The sequence below is a fragment of the Diceros bicornis genome, chromosome 7 (assembly GCF_020826845.1).
Source record: "Diceros bicornis minor isolate mBicDic1 chromosome 7, mDicBic1.mat.cur, whole genome shotgun sequence".
NCBI lineage: Eukaryota > Metazoa > Chordata > Mammalia > Perissodactyla > Rhinocerotidae > Diceros > Diceros bicornis.
This window is the reverse complement of record NC_080746.1, coordinates 56956486-56975687: the sequence shown is the minus strand read 5'-3', so window position 1 is coordinate 56975687 and position 19202 is coordinate 56956486. Positions and strand designations below refer to the sequence as shown.

The 19202-nt window shown below is 48.7% G+C and overlaps 1 protein-coding gene across 1 annotated transcript; it reads left to right on the top strand.

Moving 5' to 3' along the window:
* Positions 1 to 4180: 4180 nt before the first annotated feature.
* Positions 4181 to 17722, top strand: DNAJB13 (DnaJ heat shock protein family (Hsp40) member B13). Its single transcript, XM_058545626.1, has 8 exons — positions 4181 to 4248; positions 8277 to 8380; positions 9447 to 9608; positions 12369 to 12526; positions 14063 to 14176; positions 15536 to 15649; positions 16639 to 16715; positions 17390 to 17722. The coding sequence occupies exons 1-8, from the start codon at positions 4181 to 4183 to the stop codon at positions 17541 to 17543; spliced, it is 951 nt and encodes a 316-aa protein (XP_058401609.1). The 3' UTR covers positions 17544 to 17722.
* Positions 17723 to 19202: the final 1480 nt, after the last annotated feature.

Sequence of the window (19202 nt, the reverse complement as noted above, 5' to 3'; positions counted from 1 at the left end):
ACTTCAAGCCTCCATAATTGCATGAGCCAATTCCTTAAAATAAATCTCTCTCTTTATATATACACACACATCCTGTTGACTCTGTTTCTCTGGAGAAACCTGAGCAATAGCACCATTGTATGGATCTGCCACAGTTTTTTAATCCATTCATCGGTTGGTGGACATCTGGATTGTTTCCACTTTTTAGCTATTATGAATAATGCTGCTACGAACATTCATGTACAAGTTTTTGTGTGAACATAGGTCTGCAGTTCTATATGTCTTAACAGTGGGACTGCTTGGTCAGATGGTTACTCTATGCTTAATGTTTTGAGAGACTGCCAACTGTTTTCCAAAGTGGCTGCACCACTTTACATTCTCAGCAGCAGTGTATAAGGGTTCTGATTTCTTCATGTCCTTGCCAACACTTGTTTTTGTCTATCTTTTTTGTTATAGTCAGGTGATGTTAAATTGATAAAATGATGTCTACCAGATTTCTCCACAGCAAAGTTAAGTTTTTTGTGGGGAGCTACTTTGAAACTGTATAAAATATACTATTCCTCATAGAACTTCCACCAACTAGTTTTAGCATTCTTGGATGATTTATCTCTGAATCAGTTATTCCTATGATAATTGCCAAATGGTGATTTTCTAATTCCATCCTTTTTACATTTATAATTGGCATTCTACTATGTGGTGGAACTTTCTCTTCTCCATGTATGTATTCATTCATTCCTTCATTTATCATAGATATATTAGTATGAACTACTCATGAATTCATATTTTATTCTATGGATCATAATCCATTATTACTACTATTTGTTTTGATGTTTAAATTGTCCCAGTTGGGCCAGTAGGAGCTCCTTCAAGCTAGATCCTATGCCCTTTTGACATGTTTCCATCATTCTTTGAGCACTTCCGTATTTTCTGGTACAACAAGATATTCAAGCTCATCTTATACTTTCCCACCCCGGCCCTGGAAACAGTCATTTGTCCAAATAGCCCTGGTTCCTTTTAGTGGAGAATGGTATTCAGAAACCAAGATCTGGGTACTACTAGTAAGCTTTTTACTGCTGGGGTATTATTGCTTCTAGGCCCTATCAGTGGACGGTACACACGTACATCTGTATTTCTACATCCATCATTCTATGTATATTAAAAATCTTGAGTTCACACCAATGTCTGCAATTCCAATCCAACTCGACAGGGTTTATTATAGCCTTCTACATACATACCTCCTTTCTCCAACAGTGAGAAACTTGGCTCTCCTAATTCTCAGTATACTTTCACTTATTTGCTCAATACCTCTGTGATTAACCAATCTGCCAACCACACAGGCCGTCTCCTCCCCTTTCACCTCAGCCCCTGCCCACATGGTGCCCTCAGAGTCTCCCTCTGCCCCTCCATTCACCTCAGTCAGTCCCAGGCTGAGCATGGCCTTCCCCCAACCCTATGGGTTTAATTTTTAGTAACTTTTTTTTCTGGTAATAAGAGTAAAACAAATGGCCAGTACACATGAAAAGATGTTCAATTTCAGTAGTTAAATAAAATCCACAAGAAAGTTCAGAAATGCAAAAAATAAAAAGAGTAATTCCACATTTTCATTTTACAACCAGGCAACTGTGGCTAAGAAATAGTTGTTTAAGGTCATAAAACTAGTAGCTAATGGACAGGATTTGCAACTTGATCTCTGACTCTACTGCCTCAGTGCTGGGGGAGCATCTTGTATGTGATATGTGCTTTTATATAATTGCATTTAATATTTTCACACCAACCCTGTGGTGGAGTTCATGTTGATAATCCCATTTACTCAAGGAAACTTAGACTTGGGGCCATTAAGTAAACTTGCCTCAGGTCACACAGATGGCATGTGAGCACAGCAGGATCAAGACAGGGTCACTTTCTGACCACTCAACTCACCCAAAACCTGCACTTTACTTCCTAGCTCTTTCATTGATTTCTCTGTCTTTTGGCCCAACTCCTAAAGTGTGTTTTACCTCCTCCAAATATACCTAAAGTAGACCTTTTGCCTCAAATACTATGAAAGAGCTACTTTAAGGCAGGACCTCTCTGTAACTGTGGTTTCAGAGGACCCAGGAAAGTTCTTACATATCTCAGTCACTGGTATCTGAAACACCATCAGGGGACATCAAGAACTAGTGAGGATGTGGAGCAAAAAGGAACTCAGACACACTGCTGTTCTGCCCGTGTAAATTAGAATAACCGCATCAGGAAACTGACATTACCTCGCAAAGTTGACACACATACCCAAATATCCAGCATCAACAGAGAGTGCTATACAGCCTCCGTGAAAATAAGACACACACACACAGACATGTCATTTGCATAAATGACACCATTTATATAAAGTTAAAAAACATTGAAAAGCAGGGGGCCGGCCCCGTGGCTTAGCAGTTAAGTACGCACGCTCTGCTACTGGCGGCCTGGGGTTCAGATCCCAGGGAGCACCGCCGCTCCGCTTCTCCGGCCATGCTGAGGTGGCGTCCCACATACAGCAACTAGAAGGATGTGCAACTATGACATACAACTGTCTACTGGGGCTTTGGGGAGAAAAAGGGAAAATAAATAGATAAATAAATAAATAAAAACATTGAAAAGTAAATGTGTTGTTAGGGATACATGCAGTGGTGTGCTGGAGCTGGCTTGTACCAGCATGGGAGAAATTGGCAAATGCTACAAATCAGGGCTATTTTTTCCTTCTGGTGACCTACTTGTTAAATATTTACTAGTACACCACCGGATACATGCACAGTAGTAAAACAATAAAGAAAAGCAAGAGAAAAATAAACAGGTGGGGAGGGGCACACAGAGGCAACATTCCTTCAATAAGCAATGTTCTAATGCTGCTCTTTTGTACATATAAGCTACTTTATAAGAAAAAAAAAAAAACAAGTAGGAGTTAGCTTGGTTGAAGCCAGGGTTGGTGGTGGGTATGCTGGGGAGAGTCTGAGCAGAGGTGGCAGCACAGGTGAATGTGAGACAGATAATGGTTAGTCTGGGCGTTGTAAGTGCTGTAGTGCCTTAACTCTGGGCAGTGTGGTGTATGGTCTTGGCAGGGTAGAGAGGAGGCAGGCGGGACAGTGAGGATGTTGTAGTGGCCTTGCTGAAAGATGAAAGCCAAAGCAAGGCCATGGCAGAGGAGGGGCTTGAGAGGCATCTAGGAGGTAAAATGGACTGAGTTTGGTGACTGACTGGATGTGGGATGAGTGGATAACAGGGCGCTGCTGCCCCCAAGGAGATGGAGAAGAACTCCCCACTCTTTAAGGGTGGGCTGCAAAATGACTTCCTTCCAAAGAGGACAATCCAGAAAGGGGGAAACGAAAGTAACCCGACAGTGGAGAAACACTACTGCAGCAGGCGATCAAGGTCAACATCAGCAGTGATGAGTCATGTTGATAGTATGTACCTTTGATCTGACAGAACGAGCACGGCACTTCACCTCTGTGGTCTTCCTTCCCAAACTCCACAACCCCAGTCTAAACATAAGAAAAACATCGAACACATCCCAGCTGAGAGACATTCTACTAGATGCCTGATCGGTACTCCTTAAATCATTGATGTCATCAAAAACAAGGAAAATTTGAGAAACAGTTGTAGCCAAGAGGAGCCTAAGGAGACATGACAGCTAAATATAATGTGGTGTCCTGGATGGGATCCTGGAACAGAAAAAAGACATTAGGTTAAAAACTAGGAAATCTGGATAAAGTATTGGACTTCCACTATAAATGATGTCTCAATACTGGTAATTGTGACAAATGTACGATACTCATGTAAGATGTTAATAATAGGGGAAACTGGGTCTGGCGTGTGTGGGAACTTTGTGTATCTTTACAACTTTTCTGAAAATCTAAAGCTGTTCTAAAATAAAAATTTATTTAAAAAAAACAGCCAAATGCATTTGTTCTGAAAACTTTTAATTAAAAGTAATTGCTACTCTCCCTGAACACTCTCTGGTTTCTGAGTCAGTGACATTTATCAGGCTCACAGAATCAGCCCTGGTTCTCCCAATCTTTTTGTTTGCTCTTTTATGAGGCTGAGCTGAGAAGGCAGTTTGCTTAGGCAGGAAGGACTACAACTCCCAGAGTGCCCCTGTACGGTTGTCAGGAGCAACCAAGGAATGCAGACTAACAGCCCTGCTGGAGTCAGGACTAGCCACTGCCTGCCTGCCTGCCTGCCAGCCATGGGCCGGGATTATTACTCTGTGCTCCAGATCTCTAGAAATTCAGAGGATGCCCAGATCAAGAAGGCGTAAGTTGGGGGGTCGGAGAGCGAGGCTTTATGGGTGTGCTGGGGCAGGCCCCACCCCCCTCTCTTCCAAGCTGAGCTTTCCTGCACAGCGTAGCACGGTTCCTTCTCTTGCTTCTTGCACACCTATATCCTGGCTTCGGGTGGGGTCTGAGTTCCCAATCCATCATCCTTTACCCTTTATGCCTGGGTGTCCTGGTTTTCCAAGCAATAAAATAGGGACAAAGGAGACATTTGAACCTCGTCTTGGATATCGTGGAGAACCAAAGGATTGTGAACAAGAGAGTGACTTGGCCGGATGGATGTGTTACAAATTTGATTCTGGTCGTCACGTGGAGTTTTAGTGTTAAATAAACTGCATCTCTGAATACTTCCATCAAATCTTGGGGACTTGGTGGTCCATTTCTAAGAAAGTCTAGGACAGGAGTCAGCACATTTTTCTGAAAAAAAGCCTTTTTGATAAATATTTATTGAGCACCTACCATATAGACTAGGTGCAATGGGTAGCAGCTGGAGATATAATTGTGAATCAGACAGACATGCAACTTAATTTTGTTGGTGAATACAGATGTTAGATAAGTTACAAAAAGTGTGACGAGTGTTACAAAAGGGGAAGTACAGGGTGCCATTGAAGCTTATATAGGAAGGAGAGAGACCCCTTTAGAGGTCTTCTCAAGCCTCAAGCAGGGCAGTGGGCTGGAGAGAGGAGAGAGAATGGACTTGGCTATCACTTAAGGTTGGGTGGTGATAATTTATTGAATTGTGCAGATGATGTTCTGAGAACCTCCCGTCGTTACTTCATTTAATCCTCTCAACAACCCTGAGTGGTAGGTGCCATGATTATCCCAAAGCCATGAGCCTAGTAAACAGCAGAGCCGGTAATCAGACACCATGTCTACTATAATTGCCCCCCATGGGCCAGGTCCTGTAGGAGATCTGAGTGGGGTGAGTAGAGAGAGTCTGCAGTGTGGTCGGAGAAACAAGACACAAACTCATGAAACAAGTAGAGAACAATTCAGGACAGTGTGTGATGTCACCCACTGTTCAAGCATCTATTGGCCAGTGGGACCTGTCTAGGGAAAGGTCATGAGGAGGGAGGGCAGTTGGAATGCAGAAAGATAAGCCCAACTTAAACATTGAAAGGACTCATGTCTGGATCCAAGTTCTACCTGCTAGCTGTGTGACCTGGGCAAATTACTTAACCTCTCTGCGCCTCAGTTTTCCCATCTCTGAAAAAAAAAATAGTGAGTTGTTGTGGTATTGAAATGGGATTATATGAGATAATAAACATGAAATTGCCCAGCAATCATTGGCATCTGAAACGATGTCATATAAAGACTGATTAAAAGAACTGCATATGTTTCAAACAACAGTCCTTAATCCTTCTTCCCTGCAACAACTCTTAAGGGGTGAGTCACATGTATAAATAACACACCCTCCCAGGGGGTACCTAGATTTTTTTTGACCCCCTCCCCCAAAAAGCTAAACTTATAATGAAGAGGAGCACCACAATGATTCATAATCGCCCAGCGATTAACCTTCTCTGTGTCACTCATTCATTCGAGGCCGCCACATCCCAGCTGTGACCCCACCCCCTCTCTCCCACTCAGGAAGGCAGGTGAATGAGAGTGATGTTTCTGTGGGGATAATCTTGAAACCACTCCAGTTTATATGAAAAACTGAACTCTTCTCAAACCTCGTTACTTTTACTCACTGATAGAATTTACTTGCATTCTATCAGTATCATTACTGACCGCGACCTTTGTAATTGAGAAGGGCTGGTTTAGAGGTCTCAGGGAAGTCGTAACAATTGTCTTCAAATCTCGGAGGGTGGACAGAGCAGATTCTCTCTGTAAGGGCTCCAAGGGCCCAGCCAGGACCCTCATGGATGGAGGCAGACTCGCAGGACAGCAGACCCAGCTCAGTAAGAGGAAGTATTGCCTAAAAGGGCTGCCCCACAGTGAGATGGGCTGCCTTGTGGGACAGTGAGTTCATGTCATTCATTCACTCACTGCTGCTCTGTGCTAGGCACCGGGGGCACAGAGAACTAGACACAGCAACTCAAGGGACTCACAGGCTAGTGGGAGAGACAGACCAGTCAACAAACCACTGGAGCACCTGGTGCTAAGTGCCGGGATCGAAGGCACTGGGGATGTGGGAAGAGGACTCTAACCTGGAACGGAGGCTGCAGTCAGGGAAGGCATCCTGGAGGAGCTGACCCTTGAGCTGATTGTTGAAGGATGAATAAAAATTTGCCAGGAGGAGATGGGAGGGGCTGGAGCAGGGTGAGCCTTACAGAGCAGAACGTCAAAGTCTGAGCAATGCAGTGTGGGGAGTTTGGAGCATGGAGAGAAGGACAGGAGAGGTCATGGGAGCAGGGAGGGAGAGCTGTGAGGGAGAAGGCCAGAGAGAGAAGCAGGGGCTTGAATCTTTCTTAGAGACATTTGGATTTTATGCTGAAGACAAAGGGGGAACCAGTGAAGGATTTAGGCAGGAGGGGGACTTGGTTAGGGAGCATCTTAGAAGCATCAAGTTAACAAAAGGGAGAGAGATCAAACCAGCGGCAGCACACAGAATAGACTGGAGAGGGGGAAACTGCAACAGGAGGACCTGGTTCTGTTGTAGGGAGGAAGGGGCAGGAGCAGAGCATTAGTTCCGCTTTGGTGACTGATGGGACGGGGGTGGAGGGGACAAAGGGCAACGTGGAGGCCAAGATAATGCTCAGCTGTGCTGCTGCAGTGTCTGGACAAATGGGGGCAAATGAGGGAATGAAAACGTGTTCATGTTTGGGCTCACTGAGTTTGTAGGGCGTGTGGGCCATTGAGGAGGAGATACCAAGTAGGCAGCTGGATACAGAAGTCCGGAGTTCAGCGAAGTGGCCTGGTTTGAGATAGAGATTTGGGAGTAATCAGCAAGTAGGTCATACTCAAAGCTGTGGGCTAGATGAGTTTGTCCGTAGTGAGTGTGCAGAGGGAAAAGAGAAGCAGCAGAACTCTGCAGTCACCAGCATGGACCGTGTGAGCCACACTCTGACCTGGCGAAGGGAATGTAGGGTCGAATTTGTACTGAGTGACTTAGGAGGCCGCTGATGCCCTCCTTTTGCTCCTCCAGACCCACTCCCCGCCTCCCTGACCCTGCCTTCTGCTCTGGAGGCTGGCCCTCTGAACTGCATCAGTAGACTTCTGGCTCTCAGTCTTCCTGATGCAGCCGCTAAAGGGACCACAAGGCAGGAGATGGAGGGAGGAGAGTGGGGCTGGGGTGTTTATTCCCAGCTCTCTTCCTATGGAGTCTCCTCAGGTTGTCTATGTCCACCCTTAACTGAAGATCACAGCTCCTGCCAAGGGCCCTGTCGACACACTCTTTCCTGCGGGATTTCAGTAACCTCTCCTCCCTTCAATCCTATAGGCTCAGGGGTGGCCAGGGTGCCTGAGGGCTCCTGGCCTCAGGGGTACTGCACTGTTCCTTGTGGTTTCCCTCCCCACTTCCCGCACCTTGGTGAGTTGTTCTTAATTAAAATCTCCACAAATCACCCAGTTCATGCCATCTCTGTCCTCCTGGGACACTGATGATACAGATTCTCAGATGCTGCAGGCATCTCATCACTGAGCGGTGCGACTGGGCGGATACAGAATGGGGAAAAGAATGAGCACGGAGGTGGGAGACAACGAAAGGACCCGACAGGCACTGAGTGCCTCTCTGCACCAGGCCTTCGACACCTTATTTTACCTAACATTTCCAAGAAGGCTGTATGTCGGTTCAGACACTAAGATGGAATTAAATATGCAAGAAATGTAATGGGGGAAACACTTGTGAAGGGGGAGCAGGGGCACGCAGGGAAAGTCTTCAGACCACAGTGAGGGTCTGAGAGCTGTGAAAGGAGAGGGAAGGAAGGGTTGGCTTGATTTATTGCGGGGAACATCCAAGCTCTGAGAGGCCACCAGGCAGTAGAGAGCAGAACCAGCTCTGGACCATGGTCTGCGCCTCAGTGACACAGCAGCTGCTGTGACTTGTATTAACCCTCCCTCCTGTAGGTACCGGAAACTTGCCCTTAAGAACCACCCGTTGAAGTCCGTTGAGCCATCCTCAGCAGAGACGTTCAGGCAAATAGCAGAGGCCTATGATGTGCTGAGTGACCGTGAGTGACTGGGGCTGAGCATGCAGGAGGGACTCCAGGACATCTTCTCTCCCACTTCTCCGTTAAGATTATTCCTTAAGTCTTTGAGTGTCAGGCTTTTTGAGGGGGCCCAACAGAGAGTAAGCATTCCTCTTCCTTGCCCAGAATAGAAACAAACTGAGGAAGAAAGCAGACTGAAGAATCGCCTTTCTCAGTAGACACAAGCTAAGGTTGGGGACATGGCGTGGAAAGCCCCGGAATTAGGCTGATGTGCTCACTCAGTCTCAGCAGGGCCGGACCTGGGGAGCTCTGGCCCCACATCCCCCACCCCCGACCTGTCCCTGCAGGGATGGAGAGAGTGAGATTCTTGCTGCCAAGGGAAGAAGGCTACGCTGAAGCAGGCATGCCCAGTTATTCTTCCCGGATTTCCAAGTAGCTAAATCTCCATCTCCCCATGGACAGCATGTGTATAAAGGGGCAGAGAGAGGCCAGTAGTTAGGAAACCTCTCTCCTACGGAAACCAGAAGAGTGGAGAAAGTGTGATTCCCCCCTCTGCCTGGGCCTGTGCCCACGTGGGTTTCCCTAAGAGCTTGTCCTGGAGACCAATCATGGAGACTGTGCAGAAGAATGGCCAGATCACTGAGGTTTCTCCAGCCCTGAATTTGCAGGAATTTAGAGTCCTTAGACTCTAGGATTTCAAAGCTCTAGAATTTGGGAAGCTCTAGAATTCTTAGATTCTAGAATTCCAAGGTTCTAGGATTCTATTTACCCCAGATGAGACAGTAGCTATGATGACTGAGTTAAGCGAAATCCCAGGACAATAGCCTGACCCTGAGTCTCTTGATTCCTCCTCCAATCCCTCCCCCTTCCCCAGCGAGTCTCAGACTTACCCCTCTCTCCTCTGGGCTAAGGGACCACACCTGGTCCACCCACAATGAAATTAAACACCTAACTTCTAGGGTCTCCCTCCAAAGACTGCCAAGCTGTTTTTGTCTCTTCCTCTCGGCCCCATATCCTCCTGCTTCCCAGCCCTCCAGCTATCAGCCCCCAAGGCTGGACCCCTCTTCAAGGTGACACATATCCACAGCTGTGAAGAGAAGCATCTATGACAAGTTTGGAGAGGAGGGCCTGAAGGGCGGGATTCCTCTGGAGTTTGGATCCCAGACCCCATGGACAACTGGTTACGTCTTCCACGGCAACCCCGAAAAGGTTTTCCACGAGTTCTTTGGAGGAGACAACCCCTTTGGTGGTAAGAGGTCCTGTCTACCCCTTGCCTTACTGGGAAAAGACATAGCTGTAGAAGATACTTTGCTTTGAGTAGTTTTCTTTTGTTTACTTTAAGAAATATATATATAGCACATGGTTAAAAAAAAAAAGAAAAGAAAATGTATTAAAGAAACAAATTCCAGCTCTCTATTTCTTCTCCAGAAGCAGCCACTCACTGTTAACACTTTATGTATCCTTACAATAATTTTCTATGCATTTATGAGCATATGTTTATTTTTACATAAGCCTTTTATTTTGTTAAAGAAATGGAATCACATTGTACATACTGATTTTTTCACTTAATATGTCTTGGAGATTATTTTATTATGTATTATACACAGATCTACTTTATTCATTTTAATGGCTGCAGAAGATTTCATTGTACGGGTGTGTGTTCGATGAGTACATGGATGGATGGGTGGATGATCCCAGGTCCTGGACAAACTGACAAACAGTTGATTTCTGAGGCTCAGAATCATCTTTCAAGGACAATTAACCTTCAGATTTATCTTCCTGGCTTCAGTTATGCAACTCAGAGGGTCTAGATTTTCACAGCCTGTCCCCCCCAGGCCTTTCTCCCTGGCTATACTACAGCCTGTCTGCATTTCAAAGCTCTCTCTTCCTCTTCTCCATGTTAATAAGACGAGTGGGCTACAGCCCACTGCCCTTCCACCTCAGAGACCCTTCCCACGGTGCATTGCCCTCATCTGTCTGCCAGAGGAAGCTGAGGTATAAACTCCACAGGAGACTGGAAAAAGCAAGGAGTCAGAGGGCCTGTTTCAAATCCATGCACTGCTGCTTCTGAGCTGTGTGATCCTGGGCAAATCTCTTCAGCTCTCTGAAACCTCAGCTTTCTCACCATTAAATAGTCCATGCCTCACAGGTCATTATCAAATGAGATAATGTTTATGGAAATGGGCTTTGCAGTCAGAAAAATGCCATACAATGGACTTGTCCCTCCCAGGGACAGGTACATGGAAAAGAGGCAGTTCAGAGGAGCCAAACCAGAGCTTAAGAAGCGTCGCTCATTAGGAAGGGTCAAGCTCAGGGTTTGGGGGTCCCTCAGGCAGTGCCCGGGAGCTATTCTGCTACAGTGCTTCACCCTAGGGGTTCTTGTATCCAATCTCCCTGCAGAGTCGAGGGGCTGGGCTTCCTGGCTATTGGGGTCTCTGAGACCCAGCACACCATAGGTGCTGGGTGAACAAATGAATTCAGCAATGCAAGAGGGGACTAGGTAATTCACAGGCCTCTCAATTACTCATCACATCTTAGGGAGACATAGTGCCACCCTGCCTTACCCTCCCTGATACTGGCTCAGCGAAAGGTTGACATAAGGGAAGCAATATTGTAGAAAAGAAACCATATTGTAACTTTGAATGACCTCTGATTCTTATTATCTTGAAACTAAATCAGGGTATAGGGCATTGCTCCCATCTCTGCATATCCAGTAAAACAAAAGATTATCAGGAACTAAGACTAGATATCTGCCCCACCTGGAGACCAGATGCCTCCCCCACCTGGAGAACAGCCCCTTATATAACTGGCCTGTAGTCTTTGTTCTCTAAGATGGTTCTTTCGGAGATTACTTGGCCATCTTCCCCCTTGCTAGCAAGCTGCAATAAAACCCTTTCTCTCCTACCACCCTGCCTCTCGACTACTGAGATGTCTTGCGGTGGGCAGACGACCCGCCTTGGGTAGTAACATCCCCAGCCTAAGGTCATTGCACCATTCTAGCCTGTGAAGTTCATTTCATGGCACTAAGCACGAGAGGCAGAGTACAAACAATTTTAATCATGATAGTGACCCCTGACTCTGCAGTTTACAAAGAGCTTCATATCTAGCAATAAGCATAGTGGTTAAGGGCACAGGTTCTATCGTCTAATTGTCTGGGTTCAGATCCCAACTCTACCACGTACCAGCTGTGGGGCTGTGGACATTTTGTTTGGCCTCTTGGCCCAATGAAATAATAATGCAAAGAGCTGAAAACAGCACCTGACACATTGTGAGCTCTCAGCAAGTTTTAGCTCTTCTCCATGATCTTGTTATCTAACCCTAACGGTGGAGGGCAGGCCAGGTATTATTACTCCATGGAGAAGCTGAAGCCCAAATGATTGCACAGCACGTCAAGGTACAGGGCGTCTCTTTGCACTAGGATGGAAGGGCAGGCTGCAAGAGGGGTTATGGGTGTGGAGCTGGGCAGGGGCAAAAGAGGAGTTTGGGGATATGCTGGTGACCTCAAATTTGTTAGGAACCAACCCTGCTCCACTGCCATCTCAGCTTCTGACTTCGGAGAAACTTGAGACTGGGGTCTCTAGTGGTCTTGGGCTGGGCTGGACAGTGAGGGGGAAGGGTAGAGAGGACTGGCATGCTATGACCCTCTCCCACAAAAGCTAACAGCATGAGTCATTTCTGGCATTACCAGGTGCTGCCACCAGAGGGCACTCCTCTCCTGAGGCAGCCAGTGTTGAGGGATGCTTCCCCAAGTTACCTGATAAGGGAATGAGGAGAGTGGGGGGATGTCCAAAGTGGGAGATCCGCAGTGAGGAGTGGCAAGGGATGATAATCATTGATCTGCAATTGAGGACACCTTCTTGGCCTGACCAAACAGTCTGAGTCTGCAAGGTAGTAATGGGTTTCTGGGTGTCACGCTTGGGGACTGAAGAGGGGAGAGGAGAGGATAACTATGAATCTGAGTCTTTGAACACAATTTCTCTTACTCCTCTCCTCTCCCCACCTGCTGTAGAGTTTTTTGACGAAGAAGGAAGTGAGGTGGATTTGAACTTTGGGGGGCTCCGGGGCCGAGGGGTCAGGAAACAGGACCCCCCAGTTGAACGAGACCTCTACCTATCCTTGGAGGACTTATTCTTTGGCTGCACCAAGAAAATTAAGATCTCCCGAAGGGTGAGTACTTGCCTTGCTCCTACTGGCAGCCACCATCTATCCCATCTAACCTACCTGTCACCTCCTCCCTGACCCTAACTGGAGACCTCAGGTACGGCCTCTGATGGAACCATGGAATCTTAGATTTGGAGACCTAGGATTGTAGAATTCTAGAATCTGAAGTTTGGAAGGGACAACTGAGGGTATCAGCCCGTTTCTTTCCTAATGCAGGAATCCCCTCTGCAGTGTTCCTGACTGGGATGGGATCTTTCCCTTCTCAATTCAGCCCCATCCCTGTGGGAAGTTTGGGCTCTGAATGGAAGGAGTCTCCTGCAAATTCTACCCTCTGGGCATTACCACACTATACCCCCAGGGTTTGATCAGGGTGTATGCCTCATGAGAACAAGGGAACAGTGTGGGTGTGGAGGGTGGGCTGGGAGACAGTCCCCAAGGGGACTGACTGGTTGAGGAAGACCCTCAGTCCCATGACCCAGACCTGTGCTAGGCACAAGAACAAGGCCCCCCTCACACCTTTGTCTAGCAGAGGAGATGCCAACTGTGGCCATGCTTTCCACAGATGGCACCCATCTGGGCATGTGATTGGATGGATGGGAATGGATGGATGACATAATAGAGGAATGCTTCAGGTGAGGCTCAGATATGTTGATCTCTGTGGTCTTTCTCCCATCAGGATTAAGAGACCCGCCAGAGGCTCAGGGCCAGAGCCTCCAGGTGGAAGAGGAACTGAGTAAATGGTCACTGTGCATCTGTTAGTGGCCAGGGCCACGTGATTTCTAGGGCTGGAGTTGTGGGCTTGATCAACTCATGGTGACTGCTTGGCATCTCAGGCCTCAGCCCCATGACATGCCCTGCCATCCTCAAATCATTAATTCTTGGTTCTGTTGACGCAAAATAACCAATAACCATTCTGTAGATAAGAGAGATAAGGTGAGTTTTACTTGAGCCAAGCTGAGGATTATAACCTGGGAAGGCAGTTTCCACAAAGGAAGGAAGCATGATTTTCAGTACAGTTTTATACTTTTATACCTTTTTAGAACAAAGAACATACATTAAACACGGCCAGGATACCTATTCATCAAAGTTTCAAAGAGGTATTCAGTTGCAAATTAGCAGGTCAACATGATGGAAACATATCTTCAGGAGTACTGATAAGAGTGTTACTGATACTGGTGGGTATAGGAGGGGAAGTATGCATCCTTATCTTAAAAGAGTGCATTCTTTTACTTTGAGCTGATGTTGAAAGCATTCTTTAATGGTTATAGCAGATATACAATATATGTTTGATAGGCCATAAATCAGGTTTCTTTAGTTCAAACCAAAACAGTTTTGAACCAGAATAGCTACCCCATACACCTTAATATGTGAAAATCTCTTGTCAGTTCCAGTGGAAGGGGGTGGGAGTAGGAATAGCTCTGGGCAGGTTCTCCCTGTTGCTAGAGGATTAAGTTGAACACAGATCCCACAGAGCATCTTTCACGTGTTTAAAGGCCACCTGGGAAATCCTGAGCAAACCTCCCCCACGCCATCTCACTGCAGGTGCTGAACGAGGATGGGTACTCCTCTACCATCAAGGACAAGATCCTCACCATTGACGTGAAGCCTGGTTGGAGGCAGGGCACACGTATCACCTTCGAGAAGGAAGGGGACCAGGTGAGAGGGAGGGAAGCTGATGGGGGTGAGAGCTAGGGTCAGTCGCCTGGGCTCGCGTGGTGGGAAGACTGAGAGGGAAGGAGGCAATGCTTTTCCTGCTCCTGTGCGCCCTGGTCTGGCAGGGAGACCAGTGTGCAGGGTGGGTGAGATGGTCCCTAATGTCCCTCCCGAGGGACAGAGCCTCACAACGCCTCTGTGAGTGGGCAGCCCAGGCCTTCTCGCCACTTTGCAGAGTGGGAAAGTTAGGCCCAGAGAGGGAAAGGACTTGCCCGGGGCACGAGCACAAGAGCTGAAAGGAGAACCCAGTCCTAACTCTAGTGCCCGTCTTCATTTTCTTCAGTTTCTCTGAGTAAAGCCCAACTATAGGAGCTACTCAGAAGCCATTTATTAATAATACTTCAAAATTAGATACTTATTTAGGGCCGGCTCCATGGCTTAGTGGTTAAGAGCACGCGCTCCGCTGCTGGCGGCCCAGGTTCGGATCCCGGGGGTGCACTGACGCACCGCTTCTCCGGCCATGCTGAGGCCGCGTCCCACATACAGCAACTAGAAGGATGCGTAGCTATGACATACAACTATCTACTGGGGCTGTGGGGGAAAAAATAAATAAATAAAATTAAAAAAAAATTAGATACTTATTTAAATAAAAATATAAAATTATTGTCCAAGGCATGCTGAGTCTTTAAGTCCTGAGAAGAGGCAGAGCGATGGTGTCTTCAGAGCTGAGAGAGATGAATTCCTCTGCCCATACTTTTTGCCCACTTTCTCACCCATGAAACATCTCCTTCCAAAACCCCCTTCAAGACCCACCCCAACGCTCCCTGCTCTGGGCAGCCTCCTCTGACCTCCCCGCCTGGGTCAGCGCCTCTCTGAGCTCCCGCTTCAAGGTTCCCTTTATCACAGTCTTGAGCATGCTGAGGATTCACTGTCTCCTTCCCCTCTAGTCTGGGAGCTCCCTGGGGGTAGGGGCCAGTCTGATTCCTCCATCCCCAGTGCCCAGAAGAGACCTCAGCAGAGTTTTGGTGACTTAATGAAGCTTGGCAGGACAGAGGCTTGTGGGCATTTCTCTGACACCCAGCCCAGTGTTCTGCCCGCCATTTGAGGAAGCCTCTGTCTCCCTCCAGCTGAGTGCATCCATTTGGACATGCTCCGTAGAGGAGAAGCAATGGGGGGGCAGGATTCATCCTGGTAGGCTTCTTGGAGGAAGGGCTATGGGGCCAAACTGAAAAGGCCTTTCTAGAAAACCTGGTCTAATCTCTTCATTATTCAGATAAAGACATAGAGACCAGTAGAGGCAGGAACTTGGCCAAGGTCACACAGCCAATTAGTCCTTGTCACCCGTTGGCCTCCCCTGCCCAGGGCCCCAACATCATCCCAGCCGACATCATCTTCATCGTAAAGGAGAAGCTACACCCTCGTTTCCGCAGGGAGAATGATAACCTCTTTTTTGTGAACCCCATCCCCTTGGGCAAGGTGAGTGGGCAAAGTGAAGGAGCAGGGGGTGGGCGGATCAGAGTGAACCACCCCTGCCCCGCCCCATGGGAGGCCCGAAGCAAGCTGGCCTCCCTCTCCACTCACCTCAGTGCGCCATGCAGGCCTTCAGAACATGATGAGTGCCACGAGGAATCTTCGCGGCTGTCCACACTCAGGAGTGTGAGTGGCTCCTCCACACCCTCACAACTGGAGCAAGAAACTGGGCACCAGCCTAGACAGACTTTGCCTCCCCTCCCCAACCCAGCCTGCAGTCAGCCACTCGGTCCTGTCAGTTCCATCTCCAAATCTCTCTCTACTTGGTCCGCTTCTGTTCCTCCCCACTGTCCGGGTCTGCGCATCTGGATCTGTGCAGCAGCCGCCTCGGTGGCCCTCCTGCCTCCCTTCCCATCTCCTCCAGGCTCTTCCCCAAAGGAGTCTTTCCACGTACTCATGGGACCGTGCCACACTCCTCACTGTCTAAGCATCTTCGCATGGCATTCAAGGCCTCTGCTCTCTGGCCCTTGCTGATCTCATCCCCTGCACTCCAGCCACTGTGCCGCTTAGAGCTCCCGCCCATTTTCACACCTTCGCTCTCTTGTTTATGCTGGGCCCTCTGCCTGGAATGCTGTCTACCCACCTTGTCTAACTGGCAAGCTCCTCCTCACCCTTTAAGAAACGCTTCAACTGCTACCACCACTGTGTAGCCCTCCTGTCCCACCCCGGAATGGTTTGGGGGCCTCTCCTTGGCTCCCACAGACCCCTTTACTTCCCTCTATCGTAACACATGTCAACATGTCAACATCAATCTTACCTACCAGACTGTGAACTCCTTGAGGGCAGGTAACTGCCTGGGTCACTCACCTGTTAGTCCTTGACCACCCTTTCGTCTCCTTGAGGCCCAGCTCAGGGACTGGCACTGAATAGACTCATAAAGTGCCTTCTAAACAGAATGGCTATGGGGACCTTCCTTTGGCCCGAATGTGCCCTAGGCTCTGACCTGCTGCACCGTGGAAGTGAAGACCCTAGATGACCGTCTGCTCAACATTCCCATCAATGACATCGTCCAGTGAGTCCATCTGCTTGGGTCCTGGTAGGCAGGGGAAGGGCTGGCCTGGGCCTCACTTCCCAGGAGAGGATAGTGGCAGACATGGCCTGGTACAGTTTTGCAGGTTCCACCCAGCACAAGGGGGTGAGAGAGGACTGAAATCCGGCCCCCACTCTGGCCAAGCTGTGGTTTGCATTCAGCTGGCAAATGGAGTGCCTTTTTCTAACTTGCACGAAGCCACTGCAGAGGTCAGAGGCCTCCAGAGTTGGGCAATCCTTGTTGCCTTCACCCTCTGAAAGCTCTCATTAGAGTTCTGAGTTGCATCCCCTAAGTCCTTTTCCAAGAAAGGCCCTCTGCATGGGACGCTTTGCTCAGTAGCCCAGCACTCCCCACCCCCAACCTAGGGTCTGCTCACCTTCCTTCCTTCCTTGTCCTGTTTCCCATATCGAAACAAGATTCCTGGAATCCTCCATCAGAGACTCAGTGTAAATGGTTTTCAGGGAGCAAGCTGTCTGGAACAAGCCAGTCTCCCCTCCACTCCCACCTGGTTCCGGCTGGAAAGAGCCATCCCATGGTGGCAGCTGTAGTGACTGCCCCATGCCTGAGGTTATGCAAGCAGGGGAGGCGGGGGATCTGTCGAAATGCTGCTCCGAGGGGCCCTCTAAGCTCCCTTCTTTCATCCTCCCCTGTCCTAGTCCCAAGTACTTCAAGAAGGTGCCAGGTGAGGGGATGCCGTTGCCTGAGGACCCCACCAAGAAGGGAGACCTCTTCATCTTCTTCGACATCCAGTTCCCCACCCGCCTCACACCCCAGAAGAAGCAGATGCTGCGCCAGGCATTGCTGACATAACTCTGGTGGGCTGGGGGCAGGACCAGGAGGAGGGGAACGCTAGTTGGGCCTTACCCAGCTCCTACTCCCACAGCCTCAGGGTGTGCAGGGGAGCCAGCCCACTGTGCTGATGTGATGGGAGGCTGGGATGGCATGGGACTTTTAAACTGACACAATAAAGATTTATTTCCTTTCCTCCAGCTACACCCAGGAGAGTGTGTTGGAGGGAGAGGTGTGTCTTATAGCCCTTCTTGTGGAACAGAGGGAAGGGCAGGGCCCAAGAAGCCAAGAACCTGGGTCCTTGTCCTGGCTTTGTGGGCATGGCCATGTCCGAGGATTCAGAGCCTCTGTGCTCCCACCTTGATAGCGTGGGGCAGTGCTATGTGAGGGTCCCCAGCTCTGCTCTGATTTCTCATGACACACGATCTTTACAAGGGGCTGACTTGAGAGCATGATATGGTGACATTGTTCTCAGGAAAACTGAAGGACAAAGAGAAAACACTTGTCCCAGGTCACACAGGGCTCAGTGGCAAAGCTGTCCTCAGAACCTCAAGGGCCACTTCCCATGGACTCACCCTGCTTAGATCAGAGCAGCACAAAGGACATATGCGCTGGAATGGCTCTGGTTTTTACCCCGCCAGCCTCAAGTCCCTGGTCTGTGCCATGGGTCCTGGGCTGCCTCTAGGCACGGTGGTCTGGGAGGCAGGAGGCCTGACTTCTACTCCCAGCCTTGCCCCTGACCCCTTGGACGTTACTGTCCCTGTCTTATGCGTAAAGCAGAGGTCATAACGCCCCTCAGGCTGCTTGTGAAGATTGAGTCGTTGGTGTGAAAGTGCTTGGTGAACTTGCTGCTTAGATTTCAGAGTAACAGCATTGCTGCGCCGTGGCCTGTGGGAGTCCCCGCCTCCAGGCCCAGCTGGCCCGCAATCTGCTTTCCATCAGCCAACAACAGTGCTGTGCACCTCCTGTGCCAGGGGAGACTCCCCTCACTTGAGTCTGGGTTTGGGCTGTGATAGGTCCAAGCTTATGACAGTAGGTGGCCACTTTTATGGAGTGACTTTAGAGGTGCCAGAAAAGGCCCCCATGTTGTCCATCTTGCTTGGATTCCACCCTTCAAAGCACTGTATTAGCTTAAGGTTTTTTTCTTAAATGGGGACTCAGTAGCACTAGTCAGCCACTTTTAAACCATCAGGGAGAAAGCAGCAGCTGCACACTTGAGATGTAGAATCTGGATTCTGGGTTCTGGGAAGCATCTCCACCGTCACTAACGTGGGCTCTGGAGTTAGATACATCTCAGGTGTGCTACTTACCAGCTGTGTGCCCTCGGGCTAATTGCTTCACCTCCCAGAGCCTGTTTCTGACAGCAAAGACAACTCCTATCTTGCAGGCCTTGTAGAAACCAGATGAGTGAAGCCGACTCTGCCCTCTGAGGCAGGACCCTGGTAGAGAGGGGTGGTGGTAGCTGCCCTGTCTCCTCCAGGCCAGCAGGCCTGCTCCTAACCTCTGCCTCATGGTGAGGCTCTGAAGCCTGGTCTCTGGCCTGATAAGACACCTGTATGTGAGTTCTATTACCTTGGTGATCTACAGTGCTGCCTTGTGAGTCAGGCAAAACAGGGCTTATCATATGCCCATGTTATAGGCATTGAGGACTGAGGGCCAGTTACTGAGTCACTGAGGCGT